We start from the raw sequence: 21908 nt of genomic DNA, 5'->3' as shown, positions 1-21908 counted from the left end.
ACCCACCGAATTGTATAACTTTATGGTATGTGAATTATCTCAATAAATTTGCCTAATAAGAACCTTCCAAGTGCCAGATATGTAACTTATGCTATCCAATTTAATCCTCATCAGACGCTTGCAAACAAAGTTTATTATCATTTGACAAATGAGAAAACAGGGTTCTAACTTACCTGTGTACACTCACTTGATGGATGACTGGCACAAGTGGGCTTGCATTGTAAGCCTATTTTCTAAGTATAAGCTTCTTCCACTGGCTGTCTTGGGTCACACTGCTTCAAGAGTTTTATACTCCAGGTTCTCAGTGAGCTCGACTCACAGGGTCTCTGTGTTATCCTCTGCCGTTTGAACTGCTCTGGTTGTCCTAGGCAAACGGACTTTCCTCTGGAGATGCTCTTATCTTTCTCCACAGACTTGCTCTGCCCAGGTCCGAGGCACTATCTTCTCTTAGCCAGAGTCTTCTCTCAGTAACCTACCCACTGGCTCCAATGGGCGCCCCAAAGACTGTAAAGAGAAGCTCTAGGTTTTCTCTCCTGTCTGAGCCAGTGATTGCAGCAATTGCCCGTGAGCCCAGCATTCTAGAAACAGCATATGAAGGACTTCCGGCTTACCGGCTATTATTATACTTGCCCAGAGACATTGTATGTGTGTACGCGCGCGTGTCCACGGGCGCGCGCATGTGCCTGTGTGTAACATGGAGATGGTGGGAGGGCTTGTCTTTGCGTCACCTCACAGGGAAACAGGCTCCTTCTTGCTTTCTCCTTTATTGTTTCAATTCTCTGAGGAATTCTATCCAGGGAGATGGAATAGGGTGACTGACATCTGTTCTCCCCAAGCCTGTCTTTTTTTTTTTTTTTTTGCGGTACACGGGCCTCTCACTGTTGTGGCCTCTCCCGTTGCGGAGCACAGGTTCCGGACGCGCAGGCTCAGCGGCCATGGCTCACGGGCCCAGCCACTCCGTGGCATGTGGGATCTTCCCGGACCGGGGCACGAACCCGTGTCCCCTGCATCGGCAGGCGGACTCTCAACCACTGTGCCACCAGGGAAGCCCAAGCCTGTCTTTTTATCTCTACCTTATCTCAAAGGTTCCCCCATAATTCAAAGATGAAGACCCTTTATAACATTAAAAAATTTCTCAGCTGCCACCCTATGATGGGAGCTGAGAAGATATATAATGATCTGAAGCTACTATACATTTGGTAACCCTTTCAGATGAATTTTGTATTCTGTCAATTACATGAGCAACTTATGTGGTCTCTGATCTATGTTTGGTTTGGAGCTATGTATTTAATTCAAGGTGAGAATGATTTGAGCAAAAAGGTTATAATGCTTTGACATAACTCCTTGGCCCATCAGTGTCTTCAACCTTTTTTTCAGTGATGGTTTGTTAATATTTATATAGAACTTTAACATAGTTCACTGATCTGAGGCTTACAAAGTCCTTTCATGAACATTATCTGATCAGATTTATGTTCTGGAATGTTCGTATATTTTTTAACATGAGGGACCTTTATGTTTGGCAAGAAGCTGCATAGTGTAAGTAAAGGGGGAGGAGCTGTGATCAGGAAAACTATGTCATAATTAAATTATGTCTCCTCTCAGCCAACCTGTTTTCCCATTCATTGTGCGTATAGGGGAACTGGACCAGAACCAGTGTTGTTTGTTGTTTGTTTTTGTTTTGCTTCTTCAAAAGAAATGCACATGAAACTTCTGTGTCTAAATGGGTAAAGGTGGAACTGCTCTGGTTGGAACTGGGGGAAGAATTACACTTTACCTTCTTTATTCTGTTCTGGGAAAATTTTGAACCCTAGAGGTCTCCTTATGAGTACTTACTTTCAGGATCCATTCTCTAAGGACTTTTACTTTCTCTCTTTGGTGGGTGAGAAGGAAGGATCAAACTAGCAGCTTTCAGGGTGAGAACCAGTGCCCACCCCCATCTCTAGGAGGCTGGGCCTTGGCAGCCTGCAGGTAGTCATGCCTCCAGGGAAGGATGCTCGAAGTCCTGGCTGGAGCTCAGCAGGCTTATGCCCTGTTCTGATGTTCTTCGGGAGTGAAACTACAAAGCTAGCTACTTTCCTTTTCTGGAACTATGTTTAACTACATTAAAATTATGTAATTCTTCTCAGAGTCTCTGTACAAGCTAATTGTGAAGGAAAGCCTTAAATAAAATGTTGATTAAACTTCGGAGGGTTTCATCTTTAACTAGATGTAAACTTTTGATATCATCTTGAGTTACATAGGACAGAATTTTGCATAGCTGCATGTGGTCACAATTTTCTACACAGTTTCGTATGCTTGAATTCCTGATCTTCTGAACTACATTTTACTTAGGTCTTCTAGCTTCATCTCCAGAGCCTTCCACCATCAGAAACATTCTGCACCTTGCTTGCTGGAAGATTTTTTTTTTGAAGAACTCTGTAGTCAGCACAAGTGGCATCTGGCGATATGTATATGAAAGCAGTGAGATTTCTCATTCCTTTTAGAATCATTTTGCTAGAAATGGCTTATGTACACTTGGAAGTATATTCATTTCCAAAGTTCTGCTTTAGTTTTTAGAATTAGTTTTTAAAGATAGCTTTGAAAGAAAGTTGATGAAACAGATATATTTAATGATTAGAAACTTACCAGAGCTTTTCTGAAAACTTCTACTTTTTATATCAGCAACTTGAAATAGTTCTTCAAGAGGTTCTTTGATCTCCAGCAGTTAGATGAGTTGCATTTTCTTGTGAATTTGCAGGAGTCACATCCCGGAAAGCATCTATGAGGAAGTAAATATGTGAGAAGAATAGACCTGGTCATTTCCTAGTTTTACCTGAGGGTATATTTGTTGAGAATCTACTACATTAAAAAAAAAAGATATCACAGCAAAATTAAAATGTAGTTGATTGGACTGTTGCTTAGAAATTGTTTATAGGACAGATTTTCCCCTTAACTTTCTACTATAAAAATGTTCGAACATAGAAAATTCAAAAGAACATCCTTCAGCTAGATGGCATCTCTTCCTATATTCCTAAATACTGATACTTTTTTTTTTTTTTTTTTTTTTTTTTTTTTGCAGTATGCGGGCCTCTCACTGTTGTGGCCTCTCCCGTTGCGGAGCACAGGCTCCAGACGCGCAGGCTCAGCGGCCATGGCTCATGGGCACAGCTGCTCCGCGGCACATGGGATCCTCCCAGACCGGGGCACGAACCCATATCCCCTGCATCGGCAGGCGGACTCTCAACCACTGCACCACCAGGGAGGCCCAATACTGATACTTTTAATAAAAAAAAATAAACATTCAAAATATGTTGCAGGCATACTTTCTCTTTCTCTTCTCCCACATTCTACATTCAATGTGGAGAAAATCCTATAGGTTGCTTCAAAACAAGCATCTGATTACCAGCTACCACTTCCCACCAGCTGGTCCAAGTCCCCATGTCTCTCTCCTGAATTATAGGAGTGTCTGTCTCAGGAGTTTCCCTCTTGCTGTTATTGATCCCTTTGGGAGCTTCTCAAAATAGCAGCTAGAGTGATCCTTTCAAATGTAAATAACATATCAGTATTTGGTTCACTCCTTCTAGTGGCTTTCCATTTGACTTGGAGTGAAAGCTGAGCTCCTTATTATGAACTACAAGGCCTTATATGACCTGGCACCCTGTTACCCCTCTGACATAACATGTTAGTTTTATTTTTCCTCTCTCTAAATATGGTATAGCTCCCTGGCTGCCCTGTTGCTCCTCACATGTGGCACCTGCTCCTGCTTCTAGCACTACACTTGTTTCCTCTCCCTGGAATGTCCTTAGACACCTGCAGGGCTCACTCCTTCACTTCCTTCAGGTCTTTTATCAAATGCCACCTTCTCACAGAGGCACTGCTCTGCCAGCCTACTGAAAACTATCCCATCTCCCAAAGTCTCCTATCCCTCATCTGGCTTTTAAAAAAATCTAGTTAAGACTTACCACAATCAAGTATTCCATTCCATATAGTTTTACGTATTTGCCTTGTTTATTTTCTCCCCACCCATTATTCTGTGTGATTCATGAGGACAAACATTTTTGTGTGTTTTGTTCACTTATTTTACAGTGCCTAACACATAGTAGCTTCTTAACAAAAATTTGTCGAATAAATAACATATTCTCTTAGAGTAGTAAAAAATAATGAATTTTTGAAAACCCTTGAGTTAGCAGTGTCTATGGGTCAAGGGATTTTGCTCATTTCACTAGGTCAATTATTTTACTTGGCTTGAATCCCAGACTGAAATCTGGGGAACTTTCTTTTCTGTGCTGCCTGTTAGGCCAGAACTAACTCTAGCTTCAATCATCTAGTCACAAAAGATTGAAACAAAGCTACAGTAATCAAGACTGTATGGTACTGGCACAAAAACACAAATATAGATCAATGGAACAGGACAGAAAGCCCAGAGATAAACCCACACACATATGGTCACCTTACCTTCGACAAAGGAGGCAAGAATATACAATGGAGAAAAGACAGCTTCTTCAATAAGTGGAGCTGGGAAAACTGGACAGCTACATGTAAAAGAATGAAATTAGAACACTTCCTAATACCATACACAAAAATACTCAAAATTGATTAAAGACTTAAATGTAAGTCCAGACACTATAAAACTCTTAGAGGAAAACATAGGCAGAACACTCTGTGACATAAATCACAGCAAGATCTTTCTTGACCCACCTCCTAGAGTAATGGAAATAAAAATCAAAAATAACAAATGGGGCTTCCCTGGTGGCGCAGTGGTTGAGAGTCCGCCTGCCAATGCAGGGGACACGGGTTCGTGCCCCGGTCCGGGAAGATTCCACATGCTGCAGAGTGACTGGGCCCATAAGCCATGGCCGCTGAGCCTGCGCGTCTGGAGCCTGTGCTCCGTTACGGGAGAGGCCACAACAGTGAGAGGCCTGCGTACCGCAAAAAAAAAAAAACAAAAACAAATGGAACCTAATGAAACTTAAAAGCTTTTGCACAGCAAAGGAAACCATAAAAAAGACAGAAAGACAACCTTCAGAATAGGAGAAAACATTTGCAAATGAAGCAACTGACAAAGGATTAATCTCCAAAATATACAAGCAGCTCATGCAGCTCAGTACGAACAAAACAAACAACCCAATCCAAAAATAGGTGGAAGACCTAAATACACATTTCTCCAAAGAAGACATACAGATGGCCAACAAACACATGAAAAGATGCTGAACATCACTAATCATTAGAGAAATGCAAATCAAAACCACAGTCAGGTATCACCTCATACTGGTCAGAATGGCCATCATCAAGAAACATACAAACAATAAATGCTGGAGAGGGTGAGGAGATAAGGGAAACCTCCTGCACTGTTGGTAGGAATGTAAATTGATACAGCCACTATGGCGAACAGTATGGAGGTTCTTTAAAAGACTAAAAATAAAACCATTGTATGACCCAGCAATCCCACTCCTGGGCATATACCCTGAGAAAACCATAATTCAAAAAGAGTCATGTACCACAATGTTCATTGCAGCACTATTTACAATAGCCAGGATGTGGAAGCAACCTAAGTGTCCATCAACAGATGAATGGATAAAGAAGATGTGGCACATATATACAAAGGAATATTACTCAGCCATAAAAAGGAATGAAATTGAGTTATTTTTAATGAGGTGGTTGGACCTAGAGTCTGTCATAGAGTGAAGTAAGTCAGAAAGAGAAAAACAAATACCATATGCTAACGCACATATATGGAATCTATAAAAACGGTACGGAAGAACCCATTGGCAGGGCAGGAATAAAGCTGCAGGCTTATTGAATGGACTTGAGGACACGGGGGGAAGGGGAAGCTGGGATGAAGCGAGAGGGTGGCATTGACATATATACACTACCAAATGTAAAGTGGATTGCTAGTGGAAAGCAGCCGCATAGCACAGGGAGATCAGTTCAGTGCTTTGTGACCACCTAGAGGGGTGGGACAGGGAGGATGGGAGGAAGGCTCAAGAGGGAGGGGATATGGGGATATATGTATACTTATAGCTGATTCACTTTGTTGTACAACAAAAACTAACACAACATTGTAAAGCAAATATACTCCAATAAAGATATAAAAAATAAAGGGAAAAAAAAGTTTTTATCAAAAGGAAAAGAAAATGAATATATTTCCTCCCCCAGTCCTTCTAGGTACCCCAGCTCCATAATATCCCATATCAGTTTTCTGCTGTGTCATTCTCAGTCCCCAAATGAAGTCATTTGTCATACCAGGTTTTCCCCAGCATGGGTTCCTTTTTCCTCTGGGTCCTCAACACCTCTGCTGTTTTAATCTCCTGCCTCTGCTCTGGGAAGCTGATCTCCAGGTGAGGGGCCTGCCCCTTTCCACAGACACACTCTGTTTAGGTCTGATGCCATACCTTCTCTTAGCCAGAGTCTTCTTTCAGTAATTTAACCATACCCCCTCTCTCTGCATATCCTAAAGACTGAGAGGACAGACTCCAGATTTTCTCTTTTGGTTTAACCAGTGACTACAAAAGTCCAATAGGGCCCAACCTTCTGGAAATGAAGCAGCGCATCAAGAATTTCCCTCTGCAGTCCGTCCCTTATTCTTACACCTCTTTGGCCTCTATACCAGCAGTGACTCACTGTGTGCTGTGTCTAACGTAGGGGATGCTGCAAAGGGAATTTTGTGCCATCTAACAGGTGACAGTTTTCTGTTACTTTCTTTTGTTCTGATTCTGCCAATAGATACCAGGGAAATAGAAATATTCTTCTCAAATAAGGTCACTGACATTTATTCCTCAAGTATGGAGTCTTTTCTTCTGTTAAATGGAAACATCAGGAATACCTGGTCTCAATATTATATACTAAACTCTTCAATAATATCCTTGGACTGATTATAATGTCAAAAGTTGCTCAACTCCCCTCTCCCCACATGAGAGCTGTTGTGAACATATAATGATTTGAACATATTCTATCAGTAATGCTTTTTAAAATATATTTATTTATTTATTTATTTTTGACTGCATTGGGTCTTCGTTGCTGTGCGCGGGCTTCTCATTGCAGTGGCTTCTCTTGTTGTGGAGCACGGGCTCTAGGTGCATGGGCTTCAGTAGGTGTGGCATGTGGGCTCAGTAGTTGTGGCTCGCGGGCTCTAGAGCACAGGCTCAGTAGTTGTGGCGCATGGGTTTAGTTGCTCCACGGCATGTGGGATCTTCCTGGACCAGGGATCGAACTCATGTCCCTTGCATTGGCAGGAGGATTCTTAACCACTGCACTGCCAGGGAAGTCCTATCAGGAATGCTTTTAAACTAGTTTATACTTTATTAATTTTAAAAGCATATGTATATATATTGTTGGAGTTAAATAAAGATTAAAATGACTGGTGTGGACAAATTTTGAGAATGCCTTGATATAACTCCTGGCTTCCTAGGGGCCCTCATCTTCCTGTTTTGAAATAATCACGAACACAAATCTTCTTATTAGTAATAACATTAATTATTGGCAAGGGAGCTATAGGATGCCATTCTCAAGTGACTCCTCCAGTTTTCTCTCTCGAGGTATTAAACAAGAAGTAACAAATCAGCAGAGCTCTTAGGGACAAGTACTCTTAGGGATAAGTCCACCCACCCTCATCTCAGGGGTGTCCTCAGTAGCACCCCAGATATCCATGCCCTGAGGAGTTGTTCTGCTCCACAGGACTTAGAGCTGATAGTGGGGAGAGACAATTCAGAATCCTGGCTCTTGCCCAGGAAGGCTACACACACACTCCTCTGATGGTCTGATGAACTGAAACCACACATAAGCCAAGTTAGGTTTTATTTTCCTGAGGATAAGTTTTTATTTTAATTATTTTTTATTTTTTTTTCTTTTTGCGGTATGTGGGCCTCTCACTGTTGTGGCCTCTCCCGTTGCGGAGCACAGGCTCCGGACGCGCAGGCCCAGCGGCCATGGCTCACGGGCCCAGCCGCTCCGCGGCATATGGGATCCTCCCAGACCGGGGCACGAACCCGTATCCCCTGCATCGGCAGGCGGACTCCCAACCACTTGCGCCACCAGGGAGGCCCTATTTTAATTTTTAAACCAGATTGTTGTATGACATGGATGTTAAGGAAGCACTTACATTGAAAAATAGCCTCTGTGGGACATTATCTCTGATTAAATGTAAAACTTCTAGTAACATCTCAAGTTCTGGAAGACAGAATTTTGCATAATTGCACACAACCACAGGTTCCCTTACAATCTTTTATGCTTAACTTCCTGAACTTCTTTGCATTGTTTCTGTATCATTTTTCCCACTGCCCTACATGACCAGAAACACTCTCGCCACCTTATGTATACTTAATGTTCCATTTCTTTGCAGAAGAGCATTTACAAAGTTAGCTTCAGTTAGAAATACTGATATGCATTTAACCCATTGAAATGTCTAATTACGTTCATTAGTTTTACAAGTAACTGGCTTATGCACAGACACGTTTTACTATAAAAAGAAGTACAGCTGGAGTTTATGAAAATAGCTGTCTCCTCATAAGCGTAAAAAATAAAAGGGTAATGATTCAGAAACTTACCAGGATTTTTCTGAAAACTTCCTCTTCTTATGTCAGAAACTTGAAACAGTTGGTTTTTAATCTTTACTTTCTTATTCCTCTTCTAATGGGTAGGAGATGTATGATTGTAAGGATCCTTTTTAAAAAATAAGCCTTTAAGTTGTGAAGTTTACTGGTCTCCTGATGCCCTGCCTCTGTGCTGATGCAGAATGAGGAAGTAGAAATGCAAACAGTTTCAGTTTTGCTTCAGAATGTATTTATTTAGGTTTATAAAATATTAAATATATTTATAATATATGTAAATATATTTTAATGGTTATAAAATATTAAAAGATTAACATCACAAAAAATTACCAATAAAGTTGAACCATTGCTGAGAAACTATACACCAGAGTTTCAAGTTATAAGAGTTAAGAAATCAAGGTGAAAAAACACCTATAGAAAAAAACACTGGGAAAATATTAAAAAGTCAGTGTGATCCAAGTGCCTGTTATGGACTGAATTGCGCCCCGCCCACAAATTCACATGTTGAAGCCCTAACCCTCGGTATCTCAGAATGTGGCTGTATTTGGAGATAACATCTTTAAAGAGTTAATTAAGTTAAAATGAGGTCACTAGGGTGGACCCTAATCCGGATATGACTGGTTTCCTTGTAAGAAGAGATTGGCACTTGCATGCTCCCTTTCTCTCTCTCTCTCTCTCTCTCTCTCACACACACACACACACACACACACACACACACACACACATACACACAAGACTGGATGAAGACACAGGGAGAAGACAGCCATCTATAAATCAAGGAAAAGGCCTCAAAAGAAACCAACTCTGCCAAATCCTTGATCTTGGAATTCTAGCCTCTGGGAGCAAACAAATTTCTGATTTTTCAGCCACCTATTCTGTGGTACTTTATTATGGCAGCTCCAGCAAACTAATACTTCTGTGTGCTGGGTCGTCATTAATTTCATTATTTTTTGAAAATTAAAACATTAGTTTTTTCATTATGAATATGACTAAAATTCATTTTCAAACTTAAGAAATACAGAATATGGAAAGAAGCAGGGAGAACCATATTATCCAAATGCAATCTCTATTTTCCATTGTATTTTTTTCTATTCATACATTAAAAAAATATAAATTTAATATTTGGGAAATTTTACCAAACCTTGAAACATATAACTTCAAATAGGTAGTGAACAGTGCCTGGTAAAAGCTGAATTACATTTTATTTCTTGAATTAATATGATATGAACATCAAAATTCAGGACCACTGGAATATGCCAACTTTTGTTTTGGGGTTGTGTGCACAGTTTTTGTTAATTTTTTTTTTTTTTTTTTTGCGGTACATGGGCTTCTCACTGTTGTGGCCTCTCCTGTTGTGGAGCACAGGCTCCAGATGCGCAGGCTCAGCGGCCATGGCTCACGGGCCCAGCCGCTCCATGGCATGTGGGATCTTCCCGGACCGGGGCACGAACCCCTGTCCCCTGCATCGGCAGGAGGACTCTCAACCACTGCGCCACCAGGGAAGCCCCTGTTAATTTTTTTTTTTAAAGAAACAAACTGCTACATCTGCTAGTGGAAGAAAATGCTTTGTTCTGCTTTGAAGTTCTGAAATTGTTCAGGTGTATCGTGGTTCATAGATTACAAAGAATAATGCTAGTTAAATTCCAAAGAATTATTTTTACTCCTTTATATGAAATGCACAAATTTTGGGGGGGTGATAGTGGCAGTGATGCCTCCTACTACCTTATGTAAAACACTTGAACATTCTCATCAATATTGCCATCAGCTGTTTAATACTCCCAGTATATTTTCTCAGACTGTTTACTTAAAATTGTATGGAATGATATAATTAATAAGCAATAAAATCTGAATCACACACACACACACACACACACACAATCTTGGTGAGCTTGTTAAGAAACAAAATTCTATAAGAATGTCTTGAACATTTTTTCATTATTAAATGAAGATAATTTTTATAGCTGTTTGAGGTGCTGTAATGTCTGATACTCCCAGTTGTTTTACCAAACTGGCTGGCTGTTCTAAAAGCCAAGTGAGGCGTGGGTTTTCAGAATGTGCATGCTCCTGTGTACTACAACATTCTAAAGATGAAAAATTCACCCCAGTAAGACTCTTGCTACAGTTTTTGTCAAATTCATTATTTTCAGACTCTTTCGTTCTTATTTCAGTTTGTCTCCCTCTCTCAATAAGCATAGTTTCCTGGATTCTCCACTTCCCACCCCCTGACAATTTTGACCTCCATCACTCACTTGATGACAACTCTTCCTACCTAATGGACAAAATTGAAGGTATCAGGTGGGCTTTCTCACATGCTCCATTCTCCAGATCCCTAAACCCACCTGTGCCCCTACATTCCTCTCCGTACCTACTAGAGCAGTTCTCAACTCAGACTCCACAATAACATCATCTGGGGAGTTTTCAAAAAAAGCAGATGATGGGACTTCCCTGGTGGCCCAGTGTTAAGACTCTGCACTCCCAATGCAGGGGGCCTGGGTTCCATCCCCAATCAGGGAACTAGATTCCACATGCATGCCACAACTAAGAGTTCGCACGCCATAACTAAGGAGCCTTCCTGCCGCAACTAAGGAGCCCACCAGCTACAACTAAGACCTGGCGCAACCAAAAAAAAGAAATACTTAAAAAAAAAGGCAGATGATGCCCAGGACTGCTATTGGGCAATCATATATCTCTAGCGATAGGGCCAAATATCAATAAATTTTTAAAAGCTTCCTAAGCAGTTCTAATATGTAGACAGGGCAAGAATGTCTGGAATAAAATGAACTCTTCCTCTTCCCCTTTCTTTCCCTTATCTTTTTATTTCTCTTCCATTTTCAAACAATTACGTCCTAAAATCATTACATATGCAGAGAAAGGTAGGTGTCTGTGGTAGGAGAGTGGGGAAGTCAGGGCCCAGGAAGGTGGCCCTTCAGAGAGGTGACCTGGAGTGAGGAGTCAGAAACTGGACAGTGTGAAGGGAGTATCCACCTGCAAGAGTGAGCCAGTGCTGGGAATAAGAGCCTGAAGGAGGCATGGAGGGTATACAGGGGCAGCCTGGTGTGGGTGTCAGAGCCCAGGCACAGTGAGCAAAGTGTCTAAATGGAGAGTTGGCCTGGTGTGGGATATCAGAGCTCAAGCAGAAAAGACAATGTTCTTCTGGGAGAAGATCCTAAAATGAAGAATGTCAAAAATTGCACTGAGCAAAGTTAAACAGGCAAGGAAAACTTTATTCAAGACTATGGTAGTAGAAGGGAGATAGACTGAACTCAACTCAGCTGAAGTAAAACATGGGAAGGTTTTTAAGCCCTGGAATGAACTAGTGGAAAAGAACTGGAGTACTATCAGGTAGGTTGGTCAGGGGTGTGTGTCAAGCGTATGGATTGCTCCTGTTTGCAAACATTTTTCTCTGTGATTAGGCCACCTGGGTTTGCTAGTTGATGTGCATCCAAGTCAGGCTTCCACCCTCCTACTGATACTGGGAGACAGGGGTGCTATCTTCTTTGATGTTTACATTTCAAATACCTGGTTCCCTGGTGCTTGAGAAAGACAATCCTGGGTTATAAAACTGGCAACAGGGTGGGAGAAGATTTACATACATTTTAATATTTAAAATTTTTTTACATTTATTTATTTAGCTGCAGCGGGTCTTAGTTGTGGCACACGGGATCTTTTTTAGTCGCAGCATGTGGGATCTTTAGCTGCGGCATGTGGGATCTAGTTCCCTGACCAGGGATCGAATTGGGCCCTCTGCATTGGGAGTGTGGAGCCTTAGCCACTGGACCACAAGGGAAGTCCCAAGATTTACATACATTTTAAAGGGACAGAGAAAAAATTTGCCATTACAAATTCTCTAAAGTAAATGCTCTAAGGAAAGGGAGGCCTTTAGTCAGGGACCTATAATCTAGAAGATGCCTGTCCAAAGTTTAGTAAAGCTTAGGGGATCGTTAAAGGCCACTTTGGTCAAGAGTCAGATCTGAGTTGAGAGAGGAACACACCTGTGCTGGGCAGGGGATTGCTGGGCATTGAGATGGAAGATTGATTACACAGAGGGATTGCTCAAATAAGGAAATATATAAGGAAATGAAAGCCATATTTCTCACTGTTGGAGAAGTGGCTTACAAATATGAGAAGAGAGTAACTTGCAGTATGGAATTACAATTGGAGATATCTGTGTGAACTCATGGTTTTTTAATATATTTAGGTACAGAAATAAATATAGCTGTGAATATATTGTCTAGGCTTGCTGACTGAGAGGGAGTAGAGACACCACAATAGCAATGAACACAACTAGCATTCAGATGGTGTCTTCTAAATGCCATTTTTTCTATGAAGAACCAGGGCCCCTTGGAAAGACGGCTGATTCCAGAGATGGGACAGAGAAAGTATTAGATAAGCTTGGAACATCTTTTGTTCAGAAAGCAAGGAAGAAGTCAAAGAAAGATACGGACAACATTAAAAGGTCTAGTCAACTTGTATAAGCTCCTACTAGTCAAATCTAGGACAATTGGAGCATCAAAATAAATAGTGTAGTAACACATTATTCACTGAATAATCAGATAATTCACTGAATGAAATGGAAAACCACAAGTCCATACAGATAAGTAAATGAATAGATGGAAAATTTCGTGAGAAATAGTGTATTTACAAAGTTTCAAATTACCTCTCCACCAAATACTAATGACAAATGGGGAAAGACTTAACTTTACAGTGGAGAAGTTTGGCCTGTATGCCCTTTTTTCAGTGGTATTTTCAAGTCACTGAGGTGAACAACATCAATATGGGACAAATGAGATGGGATGGGATGGGATGAGTACATAGCACATAATGTGATGCAATGAGTACATAGCATCACTCCTGTGATATTCCTGCCAAGATGCATAGCTTAAATCTAATAATCTTGAAACATTATACAAACCTAAATTGAGGGATGTTCTGCAAAATAACTGGCCTGTCGTCTTAAAAAGTGTCAAGGTCATAAATATCATGGAAAGGTTAAGGAAATGTTCCAGACTGGAGGAGATTAAGTGCAACATATGCTTCCAAACTGGGTCTTTCTGTTATAAAAGACATTGTTGAGACAATTGGTGAAACCTGAATGAAGTGTGAGGATTAGATGAACGCAATCAACATTAATATTTAAGTTAATATACAATGGAATATTACTCAGCCATTAAAAAAGAACAAAATTGGGTCATTTGTAGAGTCGTGGATCGATCTAGAGACTGTCATACAGAGTGAAGTAAGTCAGAAAGAGAAAAACAAATATCATGTATTAACGCATATATGTGGAATCTAGAAAAATGGTACAGATGAACCAGTTTGCCAGGCAGAAATAGAGACACAGATGTAGAGGATAAATATATGGACACCAAGGGGGGAAAGTGGGGAGGGCGGCAGTGGTGGTGGTGGTGGGATGAATTGGGCGATTGGGATTGACATGTATACACTGATGTGTATAAAATGGATGACTAATAAGAACCTGCTGTATAAAAAATAAATAAATTAAATTAAATTAAAAAAAGAAAAAAAATAAAAGGAATGCATTCAAAAGAAAAAAAATGTGTCATGTTCAGAAATTATATAACCAACAGCAAATACAATCCAGCTTTGTTAAATCTGCACATTTTGCATTATTTGTTTCAGATTTTTCTTTTAAGAAATAAAATATGACAAAACCAAAAAAAAAAAGAAAGTGTCCATCCTAAGTTAACCATCTTGATTTGGATGGTTGTGTTGTGATTAGCTTTCCTTATACTGTGGCTAGAATTTCCTTGTTTGTTGAAATACACACTGAAGTACTGGAGGGTGATTCAATATCTTACTCAAACTGTTCATTAAAAAGTTTTGTTCTTGCATTTCCTATCAATCTGTAAGTTTCTGATTGGTAGGTTACAAGTTGGTGATTATTAAAAATAAAAAAGGAATCATACAATTATCACCTGTATAATAACACTCATAATCCCCAATAAAAGAAAGAAGTAAACTGAAGTTCATTCTCTCCTTCACTCTCAGGGACTTAACTCCAAATTAAAATTTCTCACTTTAAATGGCATCTTTCCCATCAGTAAGCAAATAGGTTGAGGTTTAGAATTCCTGGATTTTCTTTGGAGAGTTTACCACCCATTAGAATATCCACATACAATATACTGCTTAGTTTTGTCTACTGGAACTGGATTGTATGTATTCATGCACTCAGCATTTCTTCTGAGATTCATCCACATTGATGTAACTGTAGTTAATTTTTTTCATTGCTATTTAATATTCTATTGTTTGACTTTGTCATATTGACTTATCCATGCTTCTGTTGATGAATATTAAGGTGGAATAATGTAGTTCTGAACATTCTTGTGCATGTCTTCTGATGCACATGAACAAGAGCTATTCTAGAAAATATTGCCTGGAGGGGAATCCTGGGTGATGCACGCAATCAACATTCCTAAATAATACTCAAGTGTTTCTCAAAGTTGTACAAGTTTACATTCCTATTAGTACTGGATTAAGAGTTCTCCTTACTCTACGTCCTTGATAATTCTTGGTATTATGAGACTTTCTAACTTTTGTCATTCAAGTGGGTGTGAAACTGCATCTTGCTGTGATTTTAATTTCCATTTCCCTCATTACTAATAGGCTGAAAATCTTTTCATATATTTAGGGCTATTTATGCTTCCTCTTAATTCCTGTTCTTTGCACGTTTTTTAATCAGTTTGGTCATATTTGTTTTGTTTTGTTTTGTTTTCAGATGTTTTAAATCCTAATCCTTTATTCACTGTATGTGTTGCAATTTTAATTCTAGCTTTTAGTTTCTCTTTTCACTTGCTTTGTGGTGATAAACAGAAGTTCTTAATTGCAATGTGGTTAAATTTATGAGTCTTTTCCTGTGGCTTATGCTTTTTGTGTCTTATTTAGAACATCTTCCCTACTTTGAGGTCATAAGATATTTTCCCATGTTATTTTGTAAATGCTTTCTAGTTTTGCCTTCTACTGGGCATGAAGTAAGGGGTTCACTTCCACGTGGCTAACAAAATTTCCCAGCACCATATCTTTAAAAATCCATCTCTTTCCTACTGACCTGCAAAATCATACCATATTTCAAGTATCAAAATATTTGTGGGCCTATCTCCGGGCTTCATAGTTTGTTCAATTGTGTATTGACTACCCCTGCATGAAAATCATACTGACTTTATTATGACAACTTTATGTGTTGACGGCAGGTAAGGAAAATCCTGTTAGCTTGCGTGTGTTTTTTTAAATTGTCTTGGCTATTTTGGACTTTTAAAATTTTGTGCATAGAAGTTTTAAACCAAATTAAAGAATTTTCCTTTTTCAAAGCTTAATAAAATTAGTAAGAGAAAATAAAAATCAGAGGAAAAATCTCTAACCACATACAGACAAAGGAAATGGTACAAGCTTATTCCATAAACTTAAAGTGTTAATCATGAAGAGAAAGAGACAATAATAAAAGAATTTACATGTGGCATCTACTTTTAAAATTCAAAATGAGGGAAGAATGAGTAAAATAAATCTGGAAAATTTCATTAGCCTATGGAGAACCAAATAGGTCAGCAGGCAACCAAGAGGAATGATGCAAAAAAAGCCCTTTCCTATCATCTCAATGTCTTCATCCTTACCCTAACCAGAGAGTAAAGAGATGGCAGAAAAATCAGATTTTTCCTTCAGTGAAATATCTCTAGCACTGAAAGCCGAAAAAGGAAAGTAATAGGTAAGATCCATGGAGGGCATTACACACTGGAAAGTATGGTACACAGAGAGCTTTTGTTAAGTCTATCTTTTCACACACAGTTCAGATCAGTAATTATAATCTATAGGTTTCATCTCTTTTTCTCTTTTTGTCTATGAAGAGAATGAGAACAGTTGATGAAGAGTCAAGTGAAAAAAAAGGCACTTTAAAGGTGACCTAATACTCTGAAAAAAAATGTATATATACTTGAAATACAATAACTATGGAATCTATCTCAGGGTAGATGGGGATGGTCTCTCTTGGAATCAATGTTTCTGGGCTTAACCTGATTAAGAGAATGATGCTAATAGCACCCCTTCCATATGGTGTCCATTACATAGCATGCTTCCTGATACAGGACCAAATAAAATTAGATCACTTAAATCTCCTTACATTAAATTAAATTGCAGATGACTCAATGATTTAAATGTAATAAATAAATGTATTAATACCCTCTCAGAAAACATGACAGTTTTAAACATGGCATGTATTAAACTTTTCATGTGAGCTTCTGGGCATGTTTTATTTAAATGGCAAGCTAAGCTATGTAGAAACAAATAACTGGAAAAATAAAATGATCTACTGTACTTTTCTTCCTTGCCAAGGATGTTTCCCAGCCAAATCATGATTTTTGGAGGAAAGGGGATCCATTATCACCATTTTCCCTGGAGCATATGTTGAGGGTGGTGGCTATTAGAACCCAGCAACCAAAAGGTACTACTCATTTTAGCTTCAATGTTCAAAAAAGTTCAATTTTCCTGTGTCAGACTTCAAGGGACAGTGCAGGCTATTGAGAATTTAAAATTAGATGGCATCAGGTCAAATCATTTAAAAAAAATTACCCTGCTCTGGAATCAAGGATATCTCGGAGTTGGATGGGAGAAGGTAGAGAAGGGTTTGGAGGAAAGTATCTCCTGAGATAATCTCAGGAGAGAGAGTGAAGGGCAGGGAGAAGCTCCCTCCTACTCCCTGGGATAGTAGGAGTAGAGCCCAGGGCATGAGGGCTGATAGCCAGGAAGGAATAGGCTCTGGCCCCCAAAGGACTGTAATTTCAAGCCTTGTGAAGTGAGCTGGCAAAGGGTTCCACTGTGCCAGCACCAAGAGGTGACTTGATAAATAAGAGGTGATGTTGGGGGATCAGTTTATATTGCCCACTCTTCAAGATCACTTCCACCAGGGAGCTATGAGGAAATCCCATGGGCCACTCTCTAGCTAAAACTGAGAATCACCCACACAGAAAGAAAAGGCCACAAGGTAATTGCACAGCCACAGCACATAAGGCAGGGATGGGATCAGACTCTCTGTGAAGCTGAGCCTACTCAGGGAATTGGGAGAACACAAACATCATCTCATAACCAGAAACCAACCAGGAATGGAACCAACACAACTGGCCCAGGACTCCATCAGTGACAACTTCATCACCACAGTGGGATTCTGGATGCCAGGTGGAAGCAACTGCAAGTTTGCCAAAGTGGTAATGATAAGCTGGTGAAGAAAGAGATAGAGGGAGACAGAGAGACAGAGAGAGGGAACGAGTTCACTTAAAATGAATTCACAAACCAAGATTCCAAAACACAGAAAGCAGCTAATGTCAAAGAGACGGACAACAAAATTAACTATACATAAATTCCAAACAAAAATAATTAGAATTTTTTTTTTTTTTTTTCGGTATGTGGGCCTCTCACTGTTGCGGCCTCTCCCGCTGCGGAGCACAGGCTCCGGACGCACAGGCCCAGCGGCCATGGCTCACGGGCCCAGCCGCTCCGCGGCATGTGGGATCCTCCCAGACCGGGGCACGAACCCGTTTCCCCTGCATCGGCAGGCGGACTCTCAACCACTGCGCCACCAGGGAAGCCCCAATAATTAGAATTTTGATAAGCATGTTTAGGATTATCAAAGAGAAATGAAGAGATAATATCCACAAATACAACAAGAAATTATGAAAAATGTAGAAGTTAAATAAGAAAAGATAGGGAGATTGGTTCAAGGTGGCAGAGTAGAAGGATATGTGTTCACTCCCTCTTGCGAGAGCTAACTGTTGAACTAACATCACAACTAACTGTTGAACAATCATCGACAGGAAGACACTGGAACTCACCAAAAAGATACCCCACATCCAAAGAAAAAGGAGAAGCCATAATGAGATGGTAAGGGAGCGCAATCACAATAAAATCAAATCCCATAACCGCTGGGTGGATGACTCACAAACTGGAGAACAATTATACCAGAGAAGTCCACCCACTGGAGTGAAGGTCTGAGCCCCATGTCAGGCTTCCTAACCTGGGGGTCCGGCAACAGGAGGAGGAATTCCCAGAGAATCAGACTTTGAAGGCTAGTGGTATTTGATTGCAGGACTTTGACAGAGCTGGGGGAAACAGAGACTCCACTCTTGGAGGGCACACACAAAGTAGTGTGCTCATCAGGACCCAGGGGAAGGAGCAGTGACCCCATAGGTGACTGAACCAGACCTACCTGCTAGTGTTGGAGGGTCTCCTGTAGAGGTGGGGGCTGGCTGTGGCTCACCACGGGGACAAGGACACTAGCAGCAGAAGTTCTAGGAAGTACTCCTTGGCATGAGCCCTCCTGGAGTCCACCATTAGCTCCACCAAAGAGCCTGTAGCCTCCAGTGCTGGGTCACCTCAGGCCAAAAAACCAACAGAGGGAACCCAGCCCCACCCATCAGCAGACAAGCAGATTAAAGTTTTACTGAGCTCTGCCCACAAGAGTAACACCCAGCTCTACTCACCACCAGTCCCTCCCATCAGGAAGCTTGCACAAGACTCTTATATAGCGTCATCCACCAGAGGGCAGACAACAGAAGCAATAAGAACTACAATCCTGCAGCCTGTGGAACGAAAACCACAATCACAGAAAGATAGACAAAATGAAAAGCAGAGGACTATGTACTAGAAGAAGGAACAAGATAAAACACCAGAAAAACAATTAAATGAAGTGGAGATAGGCAACCTTCCAGGAAAAGAATTCAGAATAATGATAGTGAAGATTATCCAGGACCTTGGAAAAAGAATGGAGGCAAAGATCGAGAAGATGCAAGAAATGTTTAGCAAACACCTAGAAGAACTAAAGAGCAAACACCTGGAAGAATTAAAGAACAAATAAACAGAGATGAACAGTACAATAACTGAAATGAAAAATGAACTAGAAGGAATCAATAGCAGAATAACTGAGGCAGAAGAACAGATAAGCGACCTGGAAGACAGAATGGTGGAATTCACTGCCATGGAACAGAATAAAGAAAAAAGAATGAAAAGAAATGAAGACAGCCTAAGAGACCTCTGGGACAATATTAAATGAACCAACATTCACATTACAGGGGTCCCAGAAGGAGAAGAGAGAGAGAAAGGACCTGAGAAAACATTTGAAGACATTATAGTCAAAAACTTCCCTAACATGGGAAAGGAAATAGCAACCCAAGTCCAGGAAGTGCAGAGTCCCAGGCAGGATAAACCCAAGGAGAAACATGCCAGGACACACAGTAATCAAACTGACAAAAATTAAAGACAAAGAAAAATCATTAAACGCAACAAGGGAGGCACACGCAAGATGGCGGTATGAGAAGATGTGGAGTTAGCATCTCCCCACAACTGGGGTAACTTCCAGCTGCTGGTGGGGGACTCTGACACCGAAGGAGATGGGAAGAACCCCAAAGCGAACCGGTAGGACATGGGGGACTCAGGGGGGAGGGGAAGTGGAAGCCAGACAGGATCGGTGCCCCTGAGGCCAGGGAGATCAGGAGAGGCAGGCAGGAGGGACTCTCTGGGAAGAGTGGGAGAGGAGAGGAGGGCGATCACCTGGCCCACTCGATCCAGGGAGTCTGCTGAACTCCCAAGTCAGTACCCCCACTTCAAAGCCCCATGCAGGCTGCATGGGACCTGGGGGCATATAAGGGAGGCCGGAGAGATAAGGAGAGGCAGGTGGGAGGAGCCATCTGGAGGAGCGGGAGAGGAGCAGAGGGCGACTGTCCCACCCACTCTGACCCACAGGGCCTGCTGAGCTCCCAGGCTGGTCCCCTGCCCTCCAAAGCCCTCTCCAGGTTGCGTGGATCCTTGGGGGCATGGGCGGGAGGCCGGGGAGATCAGGAGAGGCAGGTGGGAAGGGTCCTCCCAGACCGGAGGAGCAAGAGAGGAGAGGAAGGCATTTGCCTCACCCACTCTAGCCCAGGAAGCCTGATGGGCTCCCAGGTGATGTCACCTGCACTCTGAGACCAGGGGTAGGGGCACACATGGGCCCCTTCTGTTCCTTGAGCCTAAGCCCCACCTCCCACATCCCCCAGGGCCTTTTCCAGCCCTGTGGGTCCTAAGCATTGGACCCCCCCACCACTGTCCAAACCTCGCCTTGGCTTAGGCCCTGCCCATCATAGCCAAGGCCTGTCCCCCCACCCCTGCTTTTTTCTTCTTTTCCCTCCTCCTCCTTTTTACTATTGTGGTACTGATGTACTTTCTGGTTGTTGATTCATCTCTATTTTTATTTTTATGTTCTTTCTAACATATCTGTTAGTTTGCTAGTCTAATTTTATTTTTTACTTTGTTATTGTTCTTTTTTTTTTTTTTTTTTGCCACCCCACTCAGCTGGCAGGATATTGATTTGAGAGCCCGGGGTTGGACGGAAACTCCTGTGATGGGAGCCCCAAGTCTGAACCACTGGACTATCAGAGAACCTCAGACCCCAGAGAATATTCATCGGAGTGAGGTCTCACAGAGGTCCTCATCTCAGCACCAAGACCCAGCTCTACCCAATAGCCTACAAACTCCAGTGTTGGAAGCCCCAGGCCAAACAACCAGTAAGACAGGAACACAATCCCACTCATTAAAAAAAAAAATGAGATGGCAAAAAAATATGTCATAGATGAAGGGGCAAGGCAAAAACCAACAAGACCAAATAAATGAAGAGGCAATAGGCAATCTACCTGAAAAAGAATTCAGAGTAATGATAGTAAAGATGATCTAGAATCTCGGAAATAGAATGGAAGCACGGACTGAGAAAATACAAGAAATGTTTAACAAAAATATGGAAGAACTAAAGAACAAACAAACAGAGATGAACAACACAATAACTGAAATTAAAAATACACTAGAAGGAATCAGTAACAGAATAACAGAGGAAGAAGAATGAATAAGTGAACTGGAAGACAAAATGGTGGAAATACCTGCCGAGGAGCAGAATAAAGAAAAAAGAATGAAAAGAATTGAAGACAATCTCAGAGACCTCTGCAACAACACTAAATGCACCAACATTCGAATTATAGGGGTCCTAGAAGAAGAAGAGAAAAAGAAAGGGTCTGAGAAAATATTTGAAGAGATTATAGTGGAAAACTTCCCTAACATGGAGAAGGAAATAGTCACCAAAGTCCAGGAAGCAAAGGGAGTCTCATACAGGATAAACCCTAGGAAAAATACACCAAGACACATATTAATCAAACTAACAAGAACTAAATTCAAAGAAAACATATTAAAAGCAGCAAAGGGAAAACAAAAAATAACATACAAAGGATTCCCCATAAGGTAATCAGTGAATTTTTCAGTGGAAACTCTGCAGGCCAGAAGGGAGTGGCAGGATATACTTAAAGTGATGAAGGAGAAAAACCAAAAACAAGGATTACTCTTCCAAGCAAGGACCTCATTCAGATT

The 21908-nt window shown here is 41.0% G+C and overlaps 1 protein-coding gene across 9 annotated transcripts in view; it reads right to left on the bottom strand.

Moving 5' to 3' along the window:
- Positions 1 to 2712: 2712 nt before the first annotated feature.
- The window catches only part of HEPACAM2 (HEPACAM family member 2), a 98389-nt gene continuing 79193 nt past the window's right edge, over positions 2713 to 21908 (bottom strand). For 8 of the 9 annotated variants that reach the window (XM_060107881.1, XM_060107887.1, XM_060107878.1 and 5 more), the window contains 3 exons: positions 8523 to 8700; positions 4435 to 4511; positions 2713 to 2758 (listed from right to left, as the gene is read on the bottom strand). In XM_060107881.1, the coding sequence (XP_059963864.1) occupies positions 8586 to 8700 (115 nt within the window). In that variant the 3' untranslated portion in view covers positions 2713 to 2758; positions 4435 to 4511; positions 8523 to 8585. Of the gene's footprint in view, positions 2759 to 4434; positions 4512 to 8088; positions 8146 to 8522; positions 8701 to 21908 lie in introns of those variants that run through there. The other variant, XM_060107876.1, reaches the window with a different exon arrangement.

This window comes from Mesoplodon densirostris, chromosome 9 (assembly GCF_025265405.1).
Source record: "Mesoplodon densirostris isolate mMesDen1 chromosome 9, mMesDen1 primary haplotype, whole genome shotgun sequence".
NCBI lineage: Eukaryota > Metazoa > Chordata > Mammalia > Artiodactyla > Ziphiidae > Mesoplodon > Mesoplodon densirostris.
Note: the sequence above shows the minus strand (reverse complement) of the source record. Positions and strands in the feature narration are given on the sequence as shown.